We start from the raw sequence: 20,309 nt of genomic DNA on the forward strand, positions 1-20,309 counted from the left end.
TTATCATTCTTTCACTGTATTACTGTATACAGAACATACTATTAGATATATTAAAATGTTCTATTGATAGTATAGAATTTAGAAATAACTTAAGAAAGATTAAGTTCTATTATTCGGTAGACGTATTATGTATGAAGAACGTTCATATTTGTTCCGATATACATGCATAAATACACACATGCACGTGTGCATGCTTCTCTCTCTCTCTCTCTCTCTCTCTCTCTCTCTCTCTCTCTCATAAGTACGCGTGTATCGATATTCAATTACTCCCTCGTAACACGATATACCGTAGAGACGCGGCATATTAGTGTCCGTATTACACGAGTCACGTGGACCGAACATAATGTTACAGAGACGCGCTTATATCACTGAGCGTTATCTCGTCACTTAAGATCTTCCAAGCTTAAGCTTGGTTTCTACGCATCCTTCGAGATATCATCTTCCGTGACGATATCGACTTTTCTGGAGCACTTTGCACTTTCTTCCTCTAAAATCAAATTCACTCGATGCTTTTCGCTGTTAATTTGTTTCATTTCGATTTATTTCAATGTTCTCGATAGAATCTATAAATTATATTCCAATGTTAAATAACTTAATGAAGAAATATATTATTATTTAAAAAAAGAGCTTTCGAGATAAGCTATAAAAGCATGGATTAAAGATTATAGGTTTTCATGAAATAATTTGATGATCTTCGTGTGATCTTTAAACAGATATTAAGGTCAAATCAATGACACTATCTTACGTCTTCTTCGAAGACAGAAAACTTTTCTAAGAAATATTTCTTCAAAATTTGTATTACAACAGAAATGTTTCAAATGACAAAGTTATACTTCACACACACACACACACACACACACACACACACACACACTTAGAGTATCGCTGCTATAAGTACATACATAAGTTCGTAATAATATCTTTTTTTCGACCTATGTCTCGTAAAAATGATGTGCCATAACAACGGCGGTAGCGTGCAATTTCTAAATTTAGAGAGGACGATTCACAGGAAGTGATTTAAACGGGCCAAAAAATGTCAAGCGGATTTCCACGAATTTACGGAATTACAGCCCAGGGACAACGGGAAGATTGTTGCATCGTTAAATTTTGCTATTCTTTCGAAAGAGCGATGCTTTTCTCGAAATAAATTCTGACGTAGCGACATGTAACAAGATATATATATATATATATATATATATATATATATATAGAGAGAGAGAGAGAGAGAGAGAGAGAGAGAGAGAGAGAGAGAGAGAGAGAGAGAGAGAGAGAGAGAGAGAGAGAGATAGAGAAGGGGAACTTATCTTTGTTATCTAAACGATATGCACTGCGAATGTTAACCCTGGATTGCATAAACGCATGTTTGACGCATGTTTGACGCATGACACGAACACAGACGATTCCACATCCTGCCATGATTCCGTCTCCTTCAGTGCAACCGATGCCGTTGTTATTTTTTTCTTTCATTTCCGTTAAAAGGAATACATTATCGCTAATGAAAAAGAAACAAAACGATATATATATATATATATATATATATATATATATATAGTTATATTTATTTATTTAAAAATAAAAGGAAAATGAAGTAAAAACATAAGTTGAATCTTTTAAAATCTAAAGAGAAATATTTATCTCTTTATATATATTAAAAATATATATATATATAGTATAAAGTGTTTGATAAATTGGAATGATCTAAACAAAAAAAGATCTACGGCAAAGGTCAAATATAATATGAGGGCAAAATCGAAGGAAATAAACGTATGATCAGATTCGATAAGATAAAATTTATCGTTTTCGTCAAAAGGAAGAAAGAATGCTTGCGAAAGAAATAAAAAGATTATAAATAGACGAACGAATCCGACGAACAGTCGTTCTTGGCTGAGGACGGACGAAAGGCGGCGGCAGGGCCGTTAAAACGCGAGAAGCGATTTCGTTATGGCCAGGCCGCGAACCGGTAACGCAGCATCGACAAATAATATGTCGTACGTATACGTTTATACGTGCGTATGTATATATACATATATATATACATACACAGCACGGACATATGTGCGTGTGGGCCTCTACAAATAACCGCTGGCTATTCTTAGCTCTTTATCGTGTTAAATTTGCTTTGCGTATCAGTTACGCTGTCTCCTCTCCCTCTCCCTCTCTCTCTCTCTCTCTCTCTCTCTCTCTCTCTCTCTCTCTTTCTTTTTTTCGAAGACTTATTTACATGAATTATTTATATTCGTAGAAGAACATTGGTTTTTTATCAGTTTTATTATATTTTTCGTTTCTTTTTTTTTATTTTTTTTTTATTTTTCATTTTTTCTTTCTTTTCTTTTCTTTTTTTTCTTTTTTTGTAATACGGACTCCTAGAAATATTAAATATTATTAAAAAGTGTATCGAAAATTGGCCAAAATTTTTCTAACATTATCATTTTCTTTCTTGTTTCCATTTTCCTTATCTTTTCCTCTACCACTTTTTTTTTTTGATTTTGTTTATTCTTTATTTTTTCTTTGTTTTCCTTCTTTTCTTTATCTTATTTCAAAACAAATGTAAACTTTTCGTATGAGAAATTTTATTGCTTTTAACGCTTTTATGCGCTTTTTCGCGTACTCGCGATATTATCGCGAGACAAACGCCCACGTTCGGCTCGTGCGATTTCGTGCAAATATTTGTCGTTAGTACCGAGTCTCGCGCCAAATATCTTGTTTATCTCGATTGTTTTCTAGTATGTGAATATACGTATATAAGATTTATTTGCTTCGAGTGAACTCCGTCAATATCGTCGCATCTTCGAACGCCTTACTTGATAAAGCAAATGAATCGTGTTAGTCCAAGAACAAATAGGAAAAGAATGTTAAAAATATTGAATCGAATCATTTGTCTACGACATTTTTTTTTATTTTATTTTATTTTTTTTTTGTTCTCTAAAATCATAGAGAAGTTATCAGGGAACAACATTGCGTCGTAATAAAAAGGAGAAGAAAAGAAATACTAGAACAATGACGTTCTTTCGCAAACACAGGCGTGGACAACATTTACATCACGTAGATATTATTTCCATCGGAAAGAATTAATTATGATCTCGAATTTCCAATTCCTTTGTGTACTTTTATGCAAAAATTCTTAAAACATAAATATTGTATTTAGCTAACAATTTTGTTTTTATTTCTTTTCGTATTTTATTTATTTGTCTGATATTAAAGGGATAGAATCGATAAAATCTTTTATATTTCATTCGAATAAAAACTGATGTACTTTTCTTATTTACGTAGAAATCTAATTTCTGAATGTGTCATCCGACGATACATAATTTAATTTTTGTGATCATGTTTCTAAGGAAGGAAACTTCATTGAAATACCGTGGAAGCGATTCCAACAGATGTACATACAGATGTACCGTTGCGTAAGTTTCTGACAAAAAAGAAAAAATGCAAAGGAAAAAAAGAAAAAAAGAAAAAAAGAAAAAGGAAAAGAAAAAAAAATAAAGAAATGAAAAAAGTAGTAGTAAAGGGAAGACATATTTTTTCGTACGTATATACTTACAATATATCGCATGACGTAAGCGTAAATTTATCGAGATCCAAGATACACTTCTTTCCTTCTCACTTTGTATGCATGTGTGTGTGTGTGTATGTGTATGTGTATATGTATGTACGTAAGTGGAATGGAGGTATTCGCGAGCAAAAAAAAGACTTTGCTCTCAAGTGATTCACGATAAGTATGAGCGAGAAAAAGTGTGACTTTGTTCGTTCATTCGTAACGATTTATTTTTGTTGAAACTCCTTTTCCTCAAACTCATTCGAACAGAGAGTGATAAACATATTCCCTTGTATGATAATTATAAGTAATTATGGTTTTTATCATTACAAGAATCATTGGCTTATAATTAATCTGTTATATATCTATATGTATCTGTAAAAAGTATTCTTGATTTTAATTAGCTTGTTTTCATCATTTTCTTCCATATTAAAAATCATCGATCGAAGAAATTCGATGTATTATTTCAAGATTAAAAAATTTTAAATTCATCATACACAGATATACATAAACATAATGACTTGTTTAATTATATTCATTATGAAAATTATTGCCTAGTTATAAACTAATCATACATTTGTAAAATATATTTGTGATTTTAATTAGCACTTTTTTAATATTTTCTTATTCATTAGAAAACATCGATAAAAGGCATTCATCTCATTGGTTGAATATTAAAAAAATATTAACTCTATACTCACACACAGATACATGAATGTAATAATTTTTTAAATAGTAGTAAATCCAAATATATTAATAATATTTTTCTTTTTTTTTTGTAATTGACACGATTTAATTATTCATTAAAAAACCGATCGAGGATTTTCATTTCGTTACCACAAGAATTACAATATATCAATTTTATCGATACATATAAAAGTATACATTGACATAAGAAGAAACACACAAAGTATATTATAAATATAAATATATAATATATATATATATATATATATATATATATATATATATGTATATATGTATATAAAAGAGACATTATTGGGCCCTTTAAACGTCTTCTACGTTGATCCTACGTGAAGAATAAATCCATGGCTCGTGACTTTCACCTCCTCGTAATTAAATCGGAGTTAGAAACGAACGAGTCGAGGAAAGTTATATCTATACTCAAGTTGGTGAATGACACCATGCATCATGGATGGAAGACGTCTTTATTGTGGCGAAGTCGTTACGGCCTAGCCCGTCGTGTCGCCTACGTAGTTCGAGCTAGTATTTACGTAATTTGCAACAGGTGTGTATGTGTGCACCTCACTGTCCTCTTTCTCTCTCTCTCTCTCTCTCTCTCTTTCTCTTTCTCTCTCTCTCTCTCTCTCTTTCTCTTTCTCTCTCTCTCTCTCTTACTCTCTCTCTTTCTGTGCGTTTGTCTCCTCAACGAGAAGCACGTGTCGTCGCACCTTTTCCAGTTCTCTTGGCTTCATAGACACCGCGAACTCGAACACGATATGCTTTTCAAAGAAGCTTTTGATCGATCGCTAATCAATTAATGAATTTTATCCTCTCACAAAGTCTTTAAATCCGTCAAATATTTAATTAACATTCATATTCAATTTGTTATATATATATATATATATATATATATATATATATCAATAATAATGTAAATATTCAATTGATATTTTTAATTTTCCAACAATTGAGATTTCTCATATAGCTTACAAAGAAAGGTAGTCAAAAAACATGGAAATTATAAAAAATTCTGAAATCTCACAATTTCTATGAAATCACGCCTTCGAAAATAAAATTATAAATTTTCTTTTTCATGAAATGTCTTAAGAATGACGAAAGATATCTCGAAAAAAAAGAAGAAAAAAAAGAAAAAGAAATTTAAACAAAATTTGTATCATTTCGTTGCGTCGATTAAACTACGTAAAAAATGTTTTTTTTTTTTTTTTTTGTGTATATTGAAAGTCCTCTAAATATCGCCTTTTTATAAATTTGACTTGGGTTAAATTTTTTTTTCTTCTTTTTTTCAATTAAATAAATCAATTATTATTAAATTTGAAATCTATTTTAGTAATTTGTTTTAACGATGTAGTTTCAAAATGCAATACTTGAATAAGTATACACTTGTTTAAACATCTTCTTTCATCACTATATATAGTTTTAAAGGAAACTTCAAAGAAATATTTGGAACAAGAGTGCAAGAAACTTTATTCCGACCAAAATATTAAAACATTTCAAAACTTAGTTCAGCCAAAAATATCTATCGAATATTGGCAGCAAAGCATACTACTACTCGATTTAATGTGGTATTGCAAATCGTTCGGGAATTTTTTCAAAGGATGATTTAATCCCTTAAAATCGAATTATGAAATAAATGAAAAATAGGATTGTATATATAAAATAAGAACGACATATTTATATCCAAAGTTTTAGAATTTAAAAAATTTTTTAAATTTGCAAATTATCTACCCCATTGGATATATTTTAAACTACAAATTATTAATAATAATTTTTTATTTTTTATACGAATAATTTTCTATACGATAAATGAATTGCAAATAATGAAGTATTCTAAATTCTAAAGCAATATAATTTTTAAATGAATATTACATAAAATATTTTGAAAGTGCACATCGATCATTAATAAAAGAGATGAAAGTTTGAAATGTTTTAATGTATCCTTAAACAATTCAAACTATTCGAAGAATTTTTCTTTGATGTTAAACGTCTTAAAAATTTTTTCTATATCTATCCATAACAATTCATCCAACAAAACTTGCAACTGAAAGATTCATCGACGAATTCAACTTCTTCTCATCTATAACAATAGAAACCAGTTATAAGATGCCTTTTATAGCGCAATAAACGGCGCATAAATTACGATAAAAGAGTTCTTCCAGTTTTTCAAAGGAGTCCAACAACAACGACGGAGATCAACAGCATCTTTTCGCGTCGGCACAGAGGGACAAAACTTTCACGTCCTTATACGCAACCGACATCCTGTCCGCCATAACGACCTAGCTCGGGAAAATGTCAACGAAAATGTCGATGTTAGAAAGGCTAATCTCTCTCTCTCTCTCTCTCTCTCTTTTTCTTTTTCTCTTTCTCTCTTTCTCTCTCTCTCTCTCTCTATCTTTATCTATCTATCTATCTATCTATCTATCTATCTATCTATCTTTTTGTTTCATTCTTTTATTTTTTTAATATCTCTCAGAAGAAAGATAGAAAAAGGATAACACGAGACAAAAATCTTACGTGCCAAAAATAATCATTTTTAAGGAAATTAAATCGTGATGCACGTTAAAAATTTCTACAATTTTTTTTAATAAATTCTCGTAGGTTTTTTTTTTATTACATATTCATTAATAATCTCTTCATCGATCTAATAGGACTTCCAACAAAATCCACAATTGTCTCGTATGCGTATTTTAAATAGCGAAATTACAATCTATAATTTGCCATTCTAATCGATATATTTAATCAATTCAGGTTACCAAAACGATGAAGGTCAAAAAAAAAAATAATGAACGAATCTATTGTAAAAAGAAAAATAAATTTAAAATGTAACGAATGCTTCTGTTCGTTTTTTTTTGTTTTTTCTTATTTTTTTTTTTTTTTTTTTTTTCGTCTTTACTCGAAGCGGTCTCTTGGAGTCGCAATTTGCAAGAATTTACGAGAAAATTCGTGACACGTGAGATTTACGAGCCAAACGTATCACGATTTATTGGAATGCGTTAAGGTAACACAAAAATACGTTCCGTTCTGATATTTTTGTATTTCAATATTACTATTACGATATTATGTTTCAGAAAGAAGCAAAAGAGAAAGAGAGAGAGAGAGAGAGAGAGAGAGAGAGAGAGAGAGAGAAAAGAATTTAACTGTCCCTAAAAAATAAATTATTTTTTCGGGATAAAAGTATACTAAATGAATCATTTGTTTTACATTCTTATTAAGAAATCTTAAATTATAACTGTAATAATACTTTTTAATTTTCATTAATTTATCTTTATACGTTATTTTTCATTGAAATAAATTTCATATATGCGATACGTTAACTGATCAAAAATGTTCTCTGTTAACACGTTAGGGACAGATGGCACGCAAAATGATGATTCACATAAATGAACGTGACCTCGTGACAAGTATACTACTCTAACAGGAACATACGAGTTATTCTATACATAAGATTATAACGTTTTTACATATAGAGATAGACAGAGAGGGTGGTGGGGAGAGAGAGAGAGAGAGAGAGAGAGAGAGAGAGAAAGAGAGAGAGAGAGAGAGAGAGAGAGAGAGATAGTAACATATTGCGTTAACGAAAGGCATGTAGATCCTGCAAAATTACTGTGATGTTGAATTCCTTATGAATTCTTTTTATTTTTTATTTTTCACGACCGATCGCGAACGACACGTCTGCGATTACGAAGGCGATATAAAAACATGACGGAAAGAATAAAAACGATGGAGGCCTTTTTCTTGGATATTAATAGCTCCATTGGAGTTCCTCGTGCCTTTTAACGATGAATTATTAATGCAATTATGAGTATCGTTGGATATACGTCATAGAACGAGGATCGGATCGATCTTTGATTAATTACAATACATTAAATGCTCTCGCCTTACGTATGTGTATATTAATACATATTTGTAAATGGCATATGAACATAAAAAGAAAACAAAATATTTCAGTACGACATTCGTTAGGATCATTGAAATTATTAATTTTTCGATTTGATTTAGAACATTTCATTCATATTAGATCTCGTTTATTAAATCAAATAACTTTTTAATAATCAATATAATTTATTCTTTCGTGTATGTCTACACGGTGAGATATTTAAATATTAACACCGAAAAATCCTTGTAGATCTTGTATTGATATTATCGATATTAAATATAAGATTAATTTATAAGAAAATATGATTGACGAACATTTATTAAATATTTCATCTAATAGATATTACTTCAAGAAATTTCATTTTAGAAAAATCTTTTTGTATTAATCCAATGCGTCGTATATAATAATATTATTCAGCACAAGTTTGATCTATCACATCATTAAAAATTTTATTAATCAATTTATACCATTGATAAATTCAAAATTCGTATCAGATAAATAATTTCATTCATATAACGGAGAGAAAAGTTAATTATCATTATCCAGTAAATTAATATGTGTCCTGCATAAATGATAAAGAGGTCAGAGGAGATATTTGAGGAGCGGGTCGATTTTTCTTTCGGCAGGTGAGCGGGAGGGAGGCGCTGCTGACCGGTGGCGGCGGCGGCCATGCGCCCTGGCCCGCTAATACAGCCGAGCCGCCGCAGGCCTCCCCGTCGCCAGCATCAGGTGCCCCATCGGCTGCACCATCATCAAATCTCCCAACATCAACAACAACACCGACGTCAACGTCATCGACGACATCCTCGATCTTGTTCACGTCACCAGGACGAACAACAACAACAACAACAACAACAACAACAACAACAGCAGCAGCAACAAGAAGACCAACGTCATTATCATCATTATCATTATCATTATTATCATCGTAATCATCATCATCAACAGGAACGTCAACGTGCAGGTGGACGAAGAAGAGATTTCCAAAAAGGGCATTTATTATCTTCGAGAAAAAGTCTTCTTGTTCTTCTGTTATTGGCAAGCAGCCCTTTGGTCCTTGTCTTGGCTGAACCATCGTCTGCACTCGAATGGCAAAGAAGGACAAGCTACACTTCCTATTCCCCTTCCTCATACTCTGACGGATCCTCGAAGCAGGCCTTCGATAGGAACGCCATCGATAGAAACGTCATCCTTAGCTCTGCCTCCCAAACGAGAATGCCGCTGAACAAGCCACAGAATCTAACGATTGGATACCTCACAGCTATCAAGGGTGGCCTCAAGGATCGACAGGGACTCGCCATTTCTGGTGCTCTGTCTATGGCACTCGACGAGGTAACTTTGTTTCTTTTTTTTTTCTAATTTATCTTTTAATTATTTTAGAAATGTATCTAATTGACTCATTTTATTTTATTATTTATTTATTTATTTTCTTTCTTATTTCATCGTTTTACTTCCAATGAAAATTTATTAACGTAATTATCACATAAATCGCATATGATATTTGAAACATTTAATTTGACATTAACCCATATCCCATGATTTATTACTTTTGTTATCAATGTTTTTCTTATTTTGTCTTTTTCGTTTTATTTATTTATTTTTAAAATTTAATGACAAACTATATTGTAAATATCAATACATTGTAATTTCAACTATTGTGAAGCAAGTATATGAATTGAATTTACCAAAAGATCGAAGCAAACTCTCTTCCTTTTCGATATATCGGACCGGTCAAACGTTCTCTTCGATCGTTCCGAAAGAACAGCACGTAGTACCAATGTGTGGTGGGATCTACGGTGGGCTCCAGGAGGTTCGATAATTCATTGGAGGAGATCGGTGCGTTCGCGGTGACCGTGAGATCGTTTTCGCCGTCTCGTTCGCCGAATCAGAGTGGGAAGAGGATAAAGGTAGTAATACGCTCTCTCTCTCTCTCTTTTTTCTTCTCTTCCTCTTTCCTCTTCTTCTTTTTCTCCTTCTTCTTCTTCTGCTTCTTCTTCTTCTTCTTCTTCTTCTTCTTCTTCTTCTTCTTCTTCTTCTTCTTCTTCTTCTTCTTCTTCTTCTTCCTCTGGTTCTTCTTCTTCTTATTCTTCTTCTTTTTCTACTTCTTCTGAAAGGAACAGCAGCAACAGCAGGAGTAAAGTAACTCGACCGATTTCACATCTTTCTCTCTCTTTTTCTTACTTTCTTCTTTTAGTTTCTCTTCGCGAAAGAAAAGAAAGAGAGAGAGGGAGAAAGAGAGTGAGAGAGGGAGAGAGAGAGAGACTCCTTCGTCGCTTGGGTTTAAAAATACAAGACTGGCATTATTTGCCGGTCCGCCCACGCGAGTACCAACGAAACTGCACTCACGGCCAACCGTGAGAAGAATTCGTTCGCAATCGAGAACGCCTCTTCCTTCTTTTTCTTTTCTTCTTCTTTTTCTTTTTTTTTTCTTTTTTCTTCCTTCTTTCGTTCTCCTCCTCCTCCCACTCGTTTTATCCCAAACTCGACTCCGAGATCTCTTTGCAAGCTGCGGTATGCATCCGTTTGTCTTTCCTCTTTCTCTCTTTTTCTTTCTTATTCATGTGATACATGATTGTGAGTATGTATCTCTATATGTGTATGTTTGTGTGCGTAAAAAGGGAGGAGAGAGAGAAAGAGAGAGAGAGAGAGATAGAAACAGAAGGAGAAGTTACGGGTTGGGAATGCCCGAAATGAACCGATCGTATCGCGACCCGAGCTGTAGCCACCACCCTGGCGCGAAAATAAAACGCCGTTATGTCAAAGATTAATCGGCCATCCGCCAGTAATTACCAGCCGCGAACCGTATCCACCCCATTTCGCGGCTCGAGATCATCGCGGTGTATTCGGCTATCGATTTTTCTTATTAATTTCAAAGAGCTCGATCTCGTTCGTTCGTTCTTTCGCACCTTGGCCTTTCTCTGCCTTCGTGTCGAGAGAAACGTCTTATCTGTGGCTCTTTCTTTTTATTTTTATTCTTTTTTCTCGTTTTTCTGTTCTTTTTTATCTCGTTTTTTCTTTCTTTTGCTTCGATCTCAATTCGAAATTCGTGAGATCCTGGAAATTCGTGAATTTCATTTAAAAACTTGCCTCGAATTCAATTCGAAATCCGTGAGAACCTGGAAATTCGTGAATTTCAATTGAAAAAAAAAACAAAATAAAGTGATATCAATACTTTCAGTGTTAAGTTATTAATTAATTGAAGAAGTATCAAAGAAAGAAAATATTGAATGAGCTAGTTTTCTTCATTTTTGTTAACTTTTAAATGCACGTAGTTACGAAATTACAATGTATCAATGTTTAATACAATTTAATGTAAATTATAGCGCATGTAAAATAATTTAATTCTTGATTAAATTCTTATAAAAAAAAGAGTTTCCAAAAGAATTAAATTATCAACAGATAACTGACAAATCATATACTACACTTTGTCGTATAGATATATCTTAGAAAATAATTGAAATTATTATTTGATCAAAATAGATTCCTAATAATCAATACGATCGTTCTTGGTCCTTCGTAAGTACTTTTCTTTGAATATTTATGTTAAATAACCGTTATATAACTATCTTAGATATTATCATCGAGCCGGAAGGAAAAATTTCGCTGACACATAAAAAGTCGACAATTGAAAACTTTATAAAGAATGACTCGGAGTTCTTCGGAGTTTGCAGGAAAGGCGTGCAGGAAAGGCGCGCAGGAAACGACTCGCTGCCGTTTATTTATACACCTCGATATGTCACGCAAGAGTAAGCATCGCGATCGCTATGTCGAACTCCTGGCGTTGCTGCCGTAAGCAGAACGACGCTTACTTGAGCGACTTATAACGCGGCCTTTATCCGTCATATACCTACCATATCGTAATAAGCGTTCTCATGGTTGGTGGTCGCGAGAACGCGTTCCTACCAGTGTGCAGGTGCACCTTGTACGGTTTATCCTCGTCATTGCGTTGGGTGAATGAAAAAAAGTGCGGAATTTGCCGCGTAAACTGGAGCATACGTGGGAGATAGAGTGAGATCGGTAAATGGAACGTATCAATCCAAGAGAGAAAGAGAGAGAGGGGGGGAGCAGTCACGTGCGTAAAATCGATGATAAAGATCGTGAGATCGTTCGAAGCATTGTCATTTGTCAATCGATCGGCATTAGAAATGAAAAAGAAAAATCATTGGAGTAATTGTTCGTATTTTTATTTTTTTTTTTTTTTTTTTTTTTTTTTTTTTTTTTTTTTTTTTTTTTTTTTTTTAAGGACGGGATAAGGGTTTCTTTTTTCTTTATAATTCAGCAAAATAGAATAAACGCGTTGTAAAATATTTTTCATTTTCCTTGAAATTCTACATATCGATTCGCGTTGCCTTTCAAAACTGGATGCCCTTCCTTCGTTCAAAAAATAACCAATTGGTAAAATTGCAAATATGTCCTTCTACATGTATACTTTCTTTCCATTCCTTATATGTAATGTTAAAATTATTCGTTGCATCCGGAAAGGGCAAAAATGAAATACTTTCAGAAATGCGCGAATGAAGTCATTCAGATCGAGTATCGGAGAAAATAAATATGCGGCTCAATTTTAATTGGCGTTATTTATCAATCGATGTACATTTAATCGCTAAGAAAGAAGAATATATTTTTTTGAAAATTATATAATATAATAATTAAATATAATATAATAAATAAATTATATAATATTTTCACGTGATATTAAATTCAGCAAATTTATGATAGCAAAGTTGAAAAGAACAAAAATGAAATTATAAAATTTCCTCGGTAACATAAGATAAATAAAACGAAGAAAATTTTTTTTTTTTTTTTTTTTTTCTTTTCATTTGTCTTATAATACATATACGTTCATTTAATTATTAAACAATAAATTATAACCAAAGCTTGTTTGTTTCCAATTATACTTTAACATTAATATTCAATAAGGAATCGTGGAAACGTTTTAATAAAACAAAATGAAGAATCTTCAATAATCCGCGTTCGAGAAATAAACAACAAATAACGTAGTACGGTTCGGTGATTTTTTGGCGCTATTCCCAAAACTCATGTCACGAGTATAAATTCGCTGCAACGAGGGTGCAACTCGCAATATCTTGTTTTTACTTCTTTTTCTCTCTTTCTCTCGTTCTTCTTTATTTGCGTAGGAGGCATACGAGAACACAAAGTAGCTACTTGCATAATGGCTTCTGTGCACCGTTCAAAGGTAAACTCACGGATCCGCGGAAGGAGACACTAAAAAGAAAAAAAGAGCGAGAGAGAGAGAGAGAGAGAGAGAGAGAGAGAGAGAGATTCAAGAAGGAGGATGAAGAGAAGGGTAGTCTAGAAGGATTTATTGCACGTGCGAACTTTTCAACGGTACCGACGGTTATAATTTCAACTCGCATTGGCAAGCATGTAAATTGGCACGCCGGCGTAGTGACTACTTGGAAAAGTATTGTTTGCTGGAATTTAGATTTGCATAATAACCGAGCGAGTGATATTTATACGGGAGCCGGATATACCAAGTACAAGTACTAAGATTGTATACAAGAAAAAGAGAAACAGAGTGAAAGAGAGAGGGGGGAGAGAGATGGCAGGAAGGAGAAGGGAAGAAAGAAAATAAGAGAATATCGTTATGGAAAATATTTTCAACATTTTCTTCGATTCAAACGTCTTACGAATTCTTTTCAATTATCTAACAGGTCGAAAAGATCGATGCTTCATTCATTTGGAATAATTCAAAAACTATCAATTACAATCTTTAAACATTTGCATATTTTTTTCCAGATCAACAACGACCCAAACATCTTGCCAAATGTGAGACTGGATATGCGTTGGAGCGATACAAGGGGAGAGACTGTAGAAGCTACGAAAGCGATGATCGACATGATCTGCGAAGGGGTCGCGGCCTTCTTCGGACCCGAAGGCTCCTGCTACGTCGAGGCCATAGTCGCTCAGTCACGAAATATACCTATGATCAGCTACGTGAGTATTTATCATGATTCATTATTTGAAGGGGAGAAAAAAAAAGAAAAAGAAAGAGAATAAACAAGTAGGTAATAAAAGAAATTCATTTTGATAGATTTCGAATATTTCCATGAAAGTGTACGTAAAAAAATAATAGATAAACACAAGACACACGCGCGCAAGCGCATACAAATATACATACGTATACACACATACACGCAACAAGTTCAGATTATTTATTAATCATCGTACATTTACATGAACATTTTTTGTAAAAGAAACGACTCAGCAAAATATCGACGAACTAAAATTAAAAAATAGCACACATTAATCTTAATGTCTTCACGAATATTTCCAAAAAAAAAATAAAGAAAAAAAGAAAAAAGAAAGAATAAATGAAATAAAAAGAAGAAAACAAAAAATAAACCGAACGAAACAAAACCCCAAACGAGATATTAAATAAATCGGTATTTAAATAAACGTCATTATTAAATTCTTCTTTCATGAATATTTTTATACGAAAGAGAAAACGTAAAAGCTTCTAATCACGCGAATGATGGATGTAGGAACGTCGAAAAAGGATCGTAGACAGGAGGATTAATTTGGTGGGAGCGTGAGAAACTACGTGGACTCTCTCACTCGCTCAAAAGCTGTCGTGTCGTGTCGTGTCTTGTCAAAGATGAACTAGACGAGGGTATTCTTCGACAAACTGAACACCCGCGGCGCGACGATATAATTACGGGTTACGTTTATCCTCTCGTGCGCAAACGTGTGTTCACATCCACGTGTTCTAATGCATTCTTTTACCAGTAATATATATATCACATATACATACACAATATATATATATATCTTGTTTAAATCTACCGAAAAATTTAGTTCTTTTTTTTTTTTTTTTTTTTTTTTTTTTTTTTTTTTTTTTTAATTAAAAAGAAATAATAAATTTATATAACTGATGCATCCAAATGCATCCTTTTACGTGTGATATGTATATATATTACGTATATATACATACATACATAAATAATAAATTTGTATAATTCCTTCATGATATTTAATTAGCAATATCATTTTCGTTAATATCGACAATTTTTTATCGTGATGGAAGTTTTTCTTTTCTTTTTTTTTTTTTAAAGCTTTCACGATAAAATGACTTATTTTCTATCATAAATAATTGTATCCTAAGCAGACATAACAAACTTTTCGTTCGACTTAATATGGGTCGTATAATATCGTATGCATGCGTATATTTGCGTAAAACATTAAGAACTTTGAGTATTGTACGAAACGGATGTTAAGCGATTAGATAAGCGTCTATCAGATTTTTCTCATTCTTTCTACTATATCTCGTAATGTACGTTTAATCGAGCTGTCAGTCTTGATTACGTGAAATCTATTTCTTTTGTATACACGCACGCGCCTTACTCTCTCTCTCTCTCTCTCTCTCTCTCTCTCTCTCTCTCTCTCTCTCTCTCTCTCTCTCTCTCCCTCTCTCTCTTTCTCTTTATTTCTCTCTGTGCGTGGTGTGCGTGCGTGTATTCTTAAGTAGATAATATAATAAAATTCGACGGAAAAATCGATCGTGATATTTGAGATAAGATCGATTTAATTCGAAGGCGGTCGAAGACCGGACCGGAATGGTAAACGTTTTATTATCGCATCCGATCTTTATCGATAATTTTATCGACGATCGATCGGCACGCACAAGGTCGTTGAACTTCAAAATATGCAAAGCTCGTGCGATTAGCTTCGATAAGCGCGATAAAAGCGACGGGGCGAACCCTGCCAGCTTGTATGTACTTGACGACATTCCAGTAATACCGATCTTATGGCTCGAATTAGTTACTAATACGTACGAAATGCTCGCATACTTATATACATATTATCAATTTTTTATTTCGACATGTGATTATATCTTTGACGTCACCATTTTTTTCATTTATCTTTTTCTTTTTTTTTTTTTTTTTTTTTTCTTAAGTTCTGATCGTTCGATCTTTTCATTTAAGCGATTAAAATTAACGTGATTATTCTAAATTTTGTCTGTTATTCGTAATTCATTAATTTTCGAAAATATTTAGACAAATGTCTAGTGTAAATCGTCGCATACCAATCTTATTTCCATACATTTGTTTCTTCTATACTTTTAGTTCTTTCTATTTTGTTTACCATGTCAGTCATTGCTCAAGGTTGTAATAGAATGAAACTAAATGATAGACCTTTCAGTTTTAACTTCACGTTTAACCTTTAGCGTATTGCTAGCATAAACTTTGTTTACATCAAGTAACGCGTAATTATATTTATTTTGTTTCGATTCATTGATGATATTATTATTTTGTTTCATAACGTATAATCATATTTATTTATTTATTTTTTTTTTTTTTTTATTCAATTCAAGTCAAACATACAACCAAGACTGGTGTTAATTAAATAAGAATCAAATAATTAAAATATTGTCAATCTATTTCATATTTGAATTAAAATCTATTGCTTTTATTATTATACTTTCATTTTAAATTATCAAAAGTATAATGTACTTAGAAAAAAAATGTATGTACGTTTAAGAAAAGATTTACGCATGTATGTAATTTTACGTTAAATAAATCAAACGTATGTATATAAACGATTGATCGATTTTAAAAACATAAAGATCGAATAATTTCATATTGCTTACAGTCAACAATTTTATCTTTTATTCCGAACATGTTATTACAATTGATTTAAAAGGAAAAATAAATTAAACATTTCTTTTATTTGGGTTATATTATATTAAAATTACTAAATTTGGTAAAACAGGAACATATGTGAAAATATTTTCCAAGATTTATCACAAAGTCGACATTCGCACTCGATTAAGCATCGAGAAATCGAATGTTGTCTCGTTGCCAGTTATCGAACCGATCGGACGACCGCCTTCCTCAGAACCTTTATACGCTTTTCGTGAAAGTCGTACCGACTTTGTTGGTGGCAAAGGTCCCTCATGAAACATAGCGCGGAAAAGCTGATCGGCGAAGGTTTCAGACTACCTCCAAAGTTGAAAGTCGTTTTCCATGATTATCTATCGACTATGGATTTCTCTCGTTCTTAAACTTCCTTTCAACGTTTTCTTAATAACCACGCTGGATTGATATAAAAAAAAAAAAAAAAAAAAAAAAAAAAAAATCGAAATGGTTGTAGAAATTTTCTAGAAACCTTTGACATTGCATTGATTTAAGAAACTCAGCAGAGACTTGAAAAGTTGACAAATTATTTCTCATCATTCTGATAGTATATATCAAACGAAAAAAAAAAAATCATTGAAAAATTAAAAGTAATTAAAATGTCTTATCAACTAATTGACTTATTTTTAAAATAGTTTTTTTTGTTCTTTTTTTTTATAATAATAATAATTAATAATATTTTAATATAGAAATAAAACATTTTTCTCTATATAAAATTCCGAAATTTTCGAGTTTTCTGTTTTCTTTTTTCTTCTTTCTTCATTCGTATTTGGATACGTAAAGATGAATTGAAAAAGATGGATCGACGAACGGGCCGTGAGTACAACGTGTGTACGACGCCGCGGTAGGCCCTTCTCTCCCGCAAAGAGCTACTTACTTTCACCTAGTTTCACTCGTTATACTCGCCGGCAGTGAGTACCGTCGAGCAAATTTGTCGGATTCCTTTAACGGCGACTCTTCCCGACTCGTCTCGAGCGCATCGACTTCGATCTTATGGCGCCACGCGTCTCTCTTTTTAATATATGCATTATTTTCCTTTTCTTCTTTTTTTTTTTTTACGTTTTTATTTTTGCAAAAGTGAAACGAAGACAGATCGTACTCTCGATTTCTCTCGATATCGACCTCTTTTCTTGATCGATCCTCAATCACTTAAAGTCAAATAATTTAGAATAACCCGATTGATTATTTATTATTATCAAATATAATAATATTATAATAATAAAAAAGAAATAATGATAATAATAATAATAATAATAATAATAATAGAGTAAAAAGAATGTATCGTTGTTACTTGCAGAGGGAAAGAGAGAGAGAGAGAGAGAGAGAGAGAGAGAGAGAGAGAGGGAGAGAGAGAGAGAGAATGATAATACTAATAATAATAATTTAACAAATAAAATGATTACTGGCGAAAAGAAAATATCTTGTTCGTTGTTGTTTACAAAAAGATAAGAAGAAAAGATACGGACCAATCGAGTGTACAAGTACGATAAGTGGATATATTTCGAATCGGCGACATCCTCTACTCACACACAGCTATTTTCGATGATCGCAGAGAAAGTACGTCGAGATCATAAAGAGAGCGCTTAAAATGCGCTCATGCTTGCACGTTTCTGCGTCATCCGGATTTACCAAGAACGAGAGGAAGAGCGAGAGAGAAGGAGAGATCGAAGGCTCTCGAAAGACGAAGGCGACTCGAGATTGCGTGGACCACCCTGTACACGTCCGAGTACCCATTTAGGTACATACGTGTAGGTGGACGTTGAGCTTGTAATGCCCACCTATGTACCGAAGCGAAGCTCGTAACACGCACGAATACCACGAAAAGTCAGTGGGAACTTTCGATAATGCAACTCGCTGGTACTCCTTTCATCTCTCTCTCTCTCTCTCTCTCTCTCTCTCTCTCTCTCTCTCTCTCTCTTTCTCCCTCCTTCTTTTTTTCTCTCTCTTCCTCTTTTGATATGCATGTAAGAAAATCACACATATATGACACCTACATATGTACCTATCTCTCTACCTACCTACCTTCCTTCGTGCAACCACCTGTTGAACCTGCTTACGTTACGCGGACTTCGAAGCGGATATTTGAAGCATTATTAAAGCTACCGTTCTATTCGATTCATTGTGAATTGTTGTATACACGTTGCAAGCGAAATTCGGAATCACTGGATGATTTAAATCGTATATACGTACGTATATACATATGCGTCAATATATAACAGAAATGACGATGAATCGTAATTTGTGTTTTAACATGAAATGATAATTATTTATGAATAACGTATTTTCTTGTTTGATTTATGACTGTCCTCTAAGGAAACGTCTTATCATGAATAATTTATCTTTCTGTCTTTCTTTTTTTCTTTTGTATATTTTTTTTTCTTTCTTTCTTTCTTTTCTTCTTTTTTTTTCTTTTTTAATAAAATTTACATAATACCGATGCATATTTATGAATTGCATTTACGTATCTCTTACTAATCACTACTCTCTTGACAATATTTATTTAAGATAGATATATTTATTTATTTAACATAAATATTATCTAAGATATATGTCAATTTATTTGATATAATATTTTACAAAATTATTTCATTTCTTATTTGAATAATTAATTATTTCTATATTAATTAACTTCGATGTATGTAATAACGATCTTATATAAAAAAGAATTTAATTTTTTTATTTTTTTTTTTATATATATATATGTAAAAAAAAATATTGACAATATTTTAATAAATTCCCTCTCTTTTTCTTAACAAATGAAAAGATAAAGAAAAATTTTCTATTTTCTGAGAAATTGAGAACTCGTCAAATTAAATACTATTGTAAATGCAAGCTTGAGAGAATGAAAGGCAAGGAAGAAATGGAAGGAGAATATGATAAGTTACACAGAGACGAACGATCAGTGCTCAGCTCGAAAGGAACGATATTATTCTATCGACGGGGGCATTTGCATGAAAACTGCTGATTCTGCTGACCTTCGCGGTCTATTTATAGCCGAGCCTGTTGATGCCCCACGCACTACTCGTGTAGACTCTTACCTGGTCTGGCCTGGTATATTAGCCCGATGTTGTCCCAGACTCCATGTCGTGGACCGATTCTTCACTATTTCTCATTTCATATCCAAAAATAAAGAAGAACTCATTAGTACGAAGATCTAAACGATACATATATTTTTAATTTTTAAAATTAATTAATTAATCTTTTTAATCTCTTTCTATAAGAATATAAATGTTAAAAATCGTAAAAACATTTGCTTGATCATTCCTTAACGTATAAATAAAGTTTAAGTGTAAATAGATTTTTTTTTTCTTTTTATTTCTATATTCTTATTATTTTTTTTCTCTTCTCTTTTTTCTTTTTCTTCGTGAAAAAAAAAATTTCATCTCGTTCTCGGGTAAATATTAGAATTAGAGGACGAATGAAACGTTTCAATAATCGTTAGATCTATAATTCAATTACAAAAAAAATGACATTTATTTTTTCCTCTTTCTTCTTGTTTTCCTTTTTTTTTTCTTTGCTCTTTTTTTTTCTAAAACTT

At 32.3% G+C, this 20,309-nt stretch overlaps 1 protein-coding gene across 7 annotated transcripts in view; it reads left to right on the forward strand.

Annotated features, from left to right (window-relative positions):
* LOC124422025 (receptor-type guanylate cyclase Gyc76C-like) overlaps positions 1–20,309 on the forward strand; it is a 73,987-nt gene that overhangs the window by 29,817 nt on the left and 23,861 nt on the right. For 3 of the 7 annotated variants that reach the window (XM_046957898.1, XM_046957900.1, XM_046957901.1), the window contains exons 3-4: positions 8,741–9,446; positions 13,875–14,072. In XM_046957898.1, the coding sequence (XP_046813854.1) occupies positions 8,784–9,446; positions 13,875–14,072 (861 nt within the window). In that variant the 5' untranslated portion in view covers positions 8,741–8,783. Of the gene's footprint in view, positions 1–8,717; positions 9,447–13,037; positions 13,312–13,398; positions 13,790–13,874; positions 14,073–20,309 lie in introns of those variants that run through there. The other 4 variants (XM_046957899.1, XM_046957902.1, XM_046957904.1 and 1 more) reach the window with 4 other exon arrangements.

This window comes from Vespa crabro, chromosome 2 (assembly GCF_910589235.1).
Source record: "Vespa crabro chromosome 2, iyVesCrab1.2, whole genome shotgun sequence".
NCBI lineage: Eukaryota > Metazoa > Arthropoda > Insecta > Hymenoptera > Vespidae > Vespa > Vespa crabro.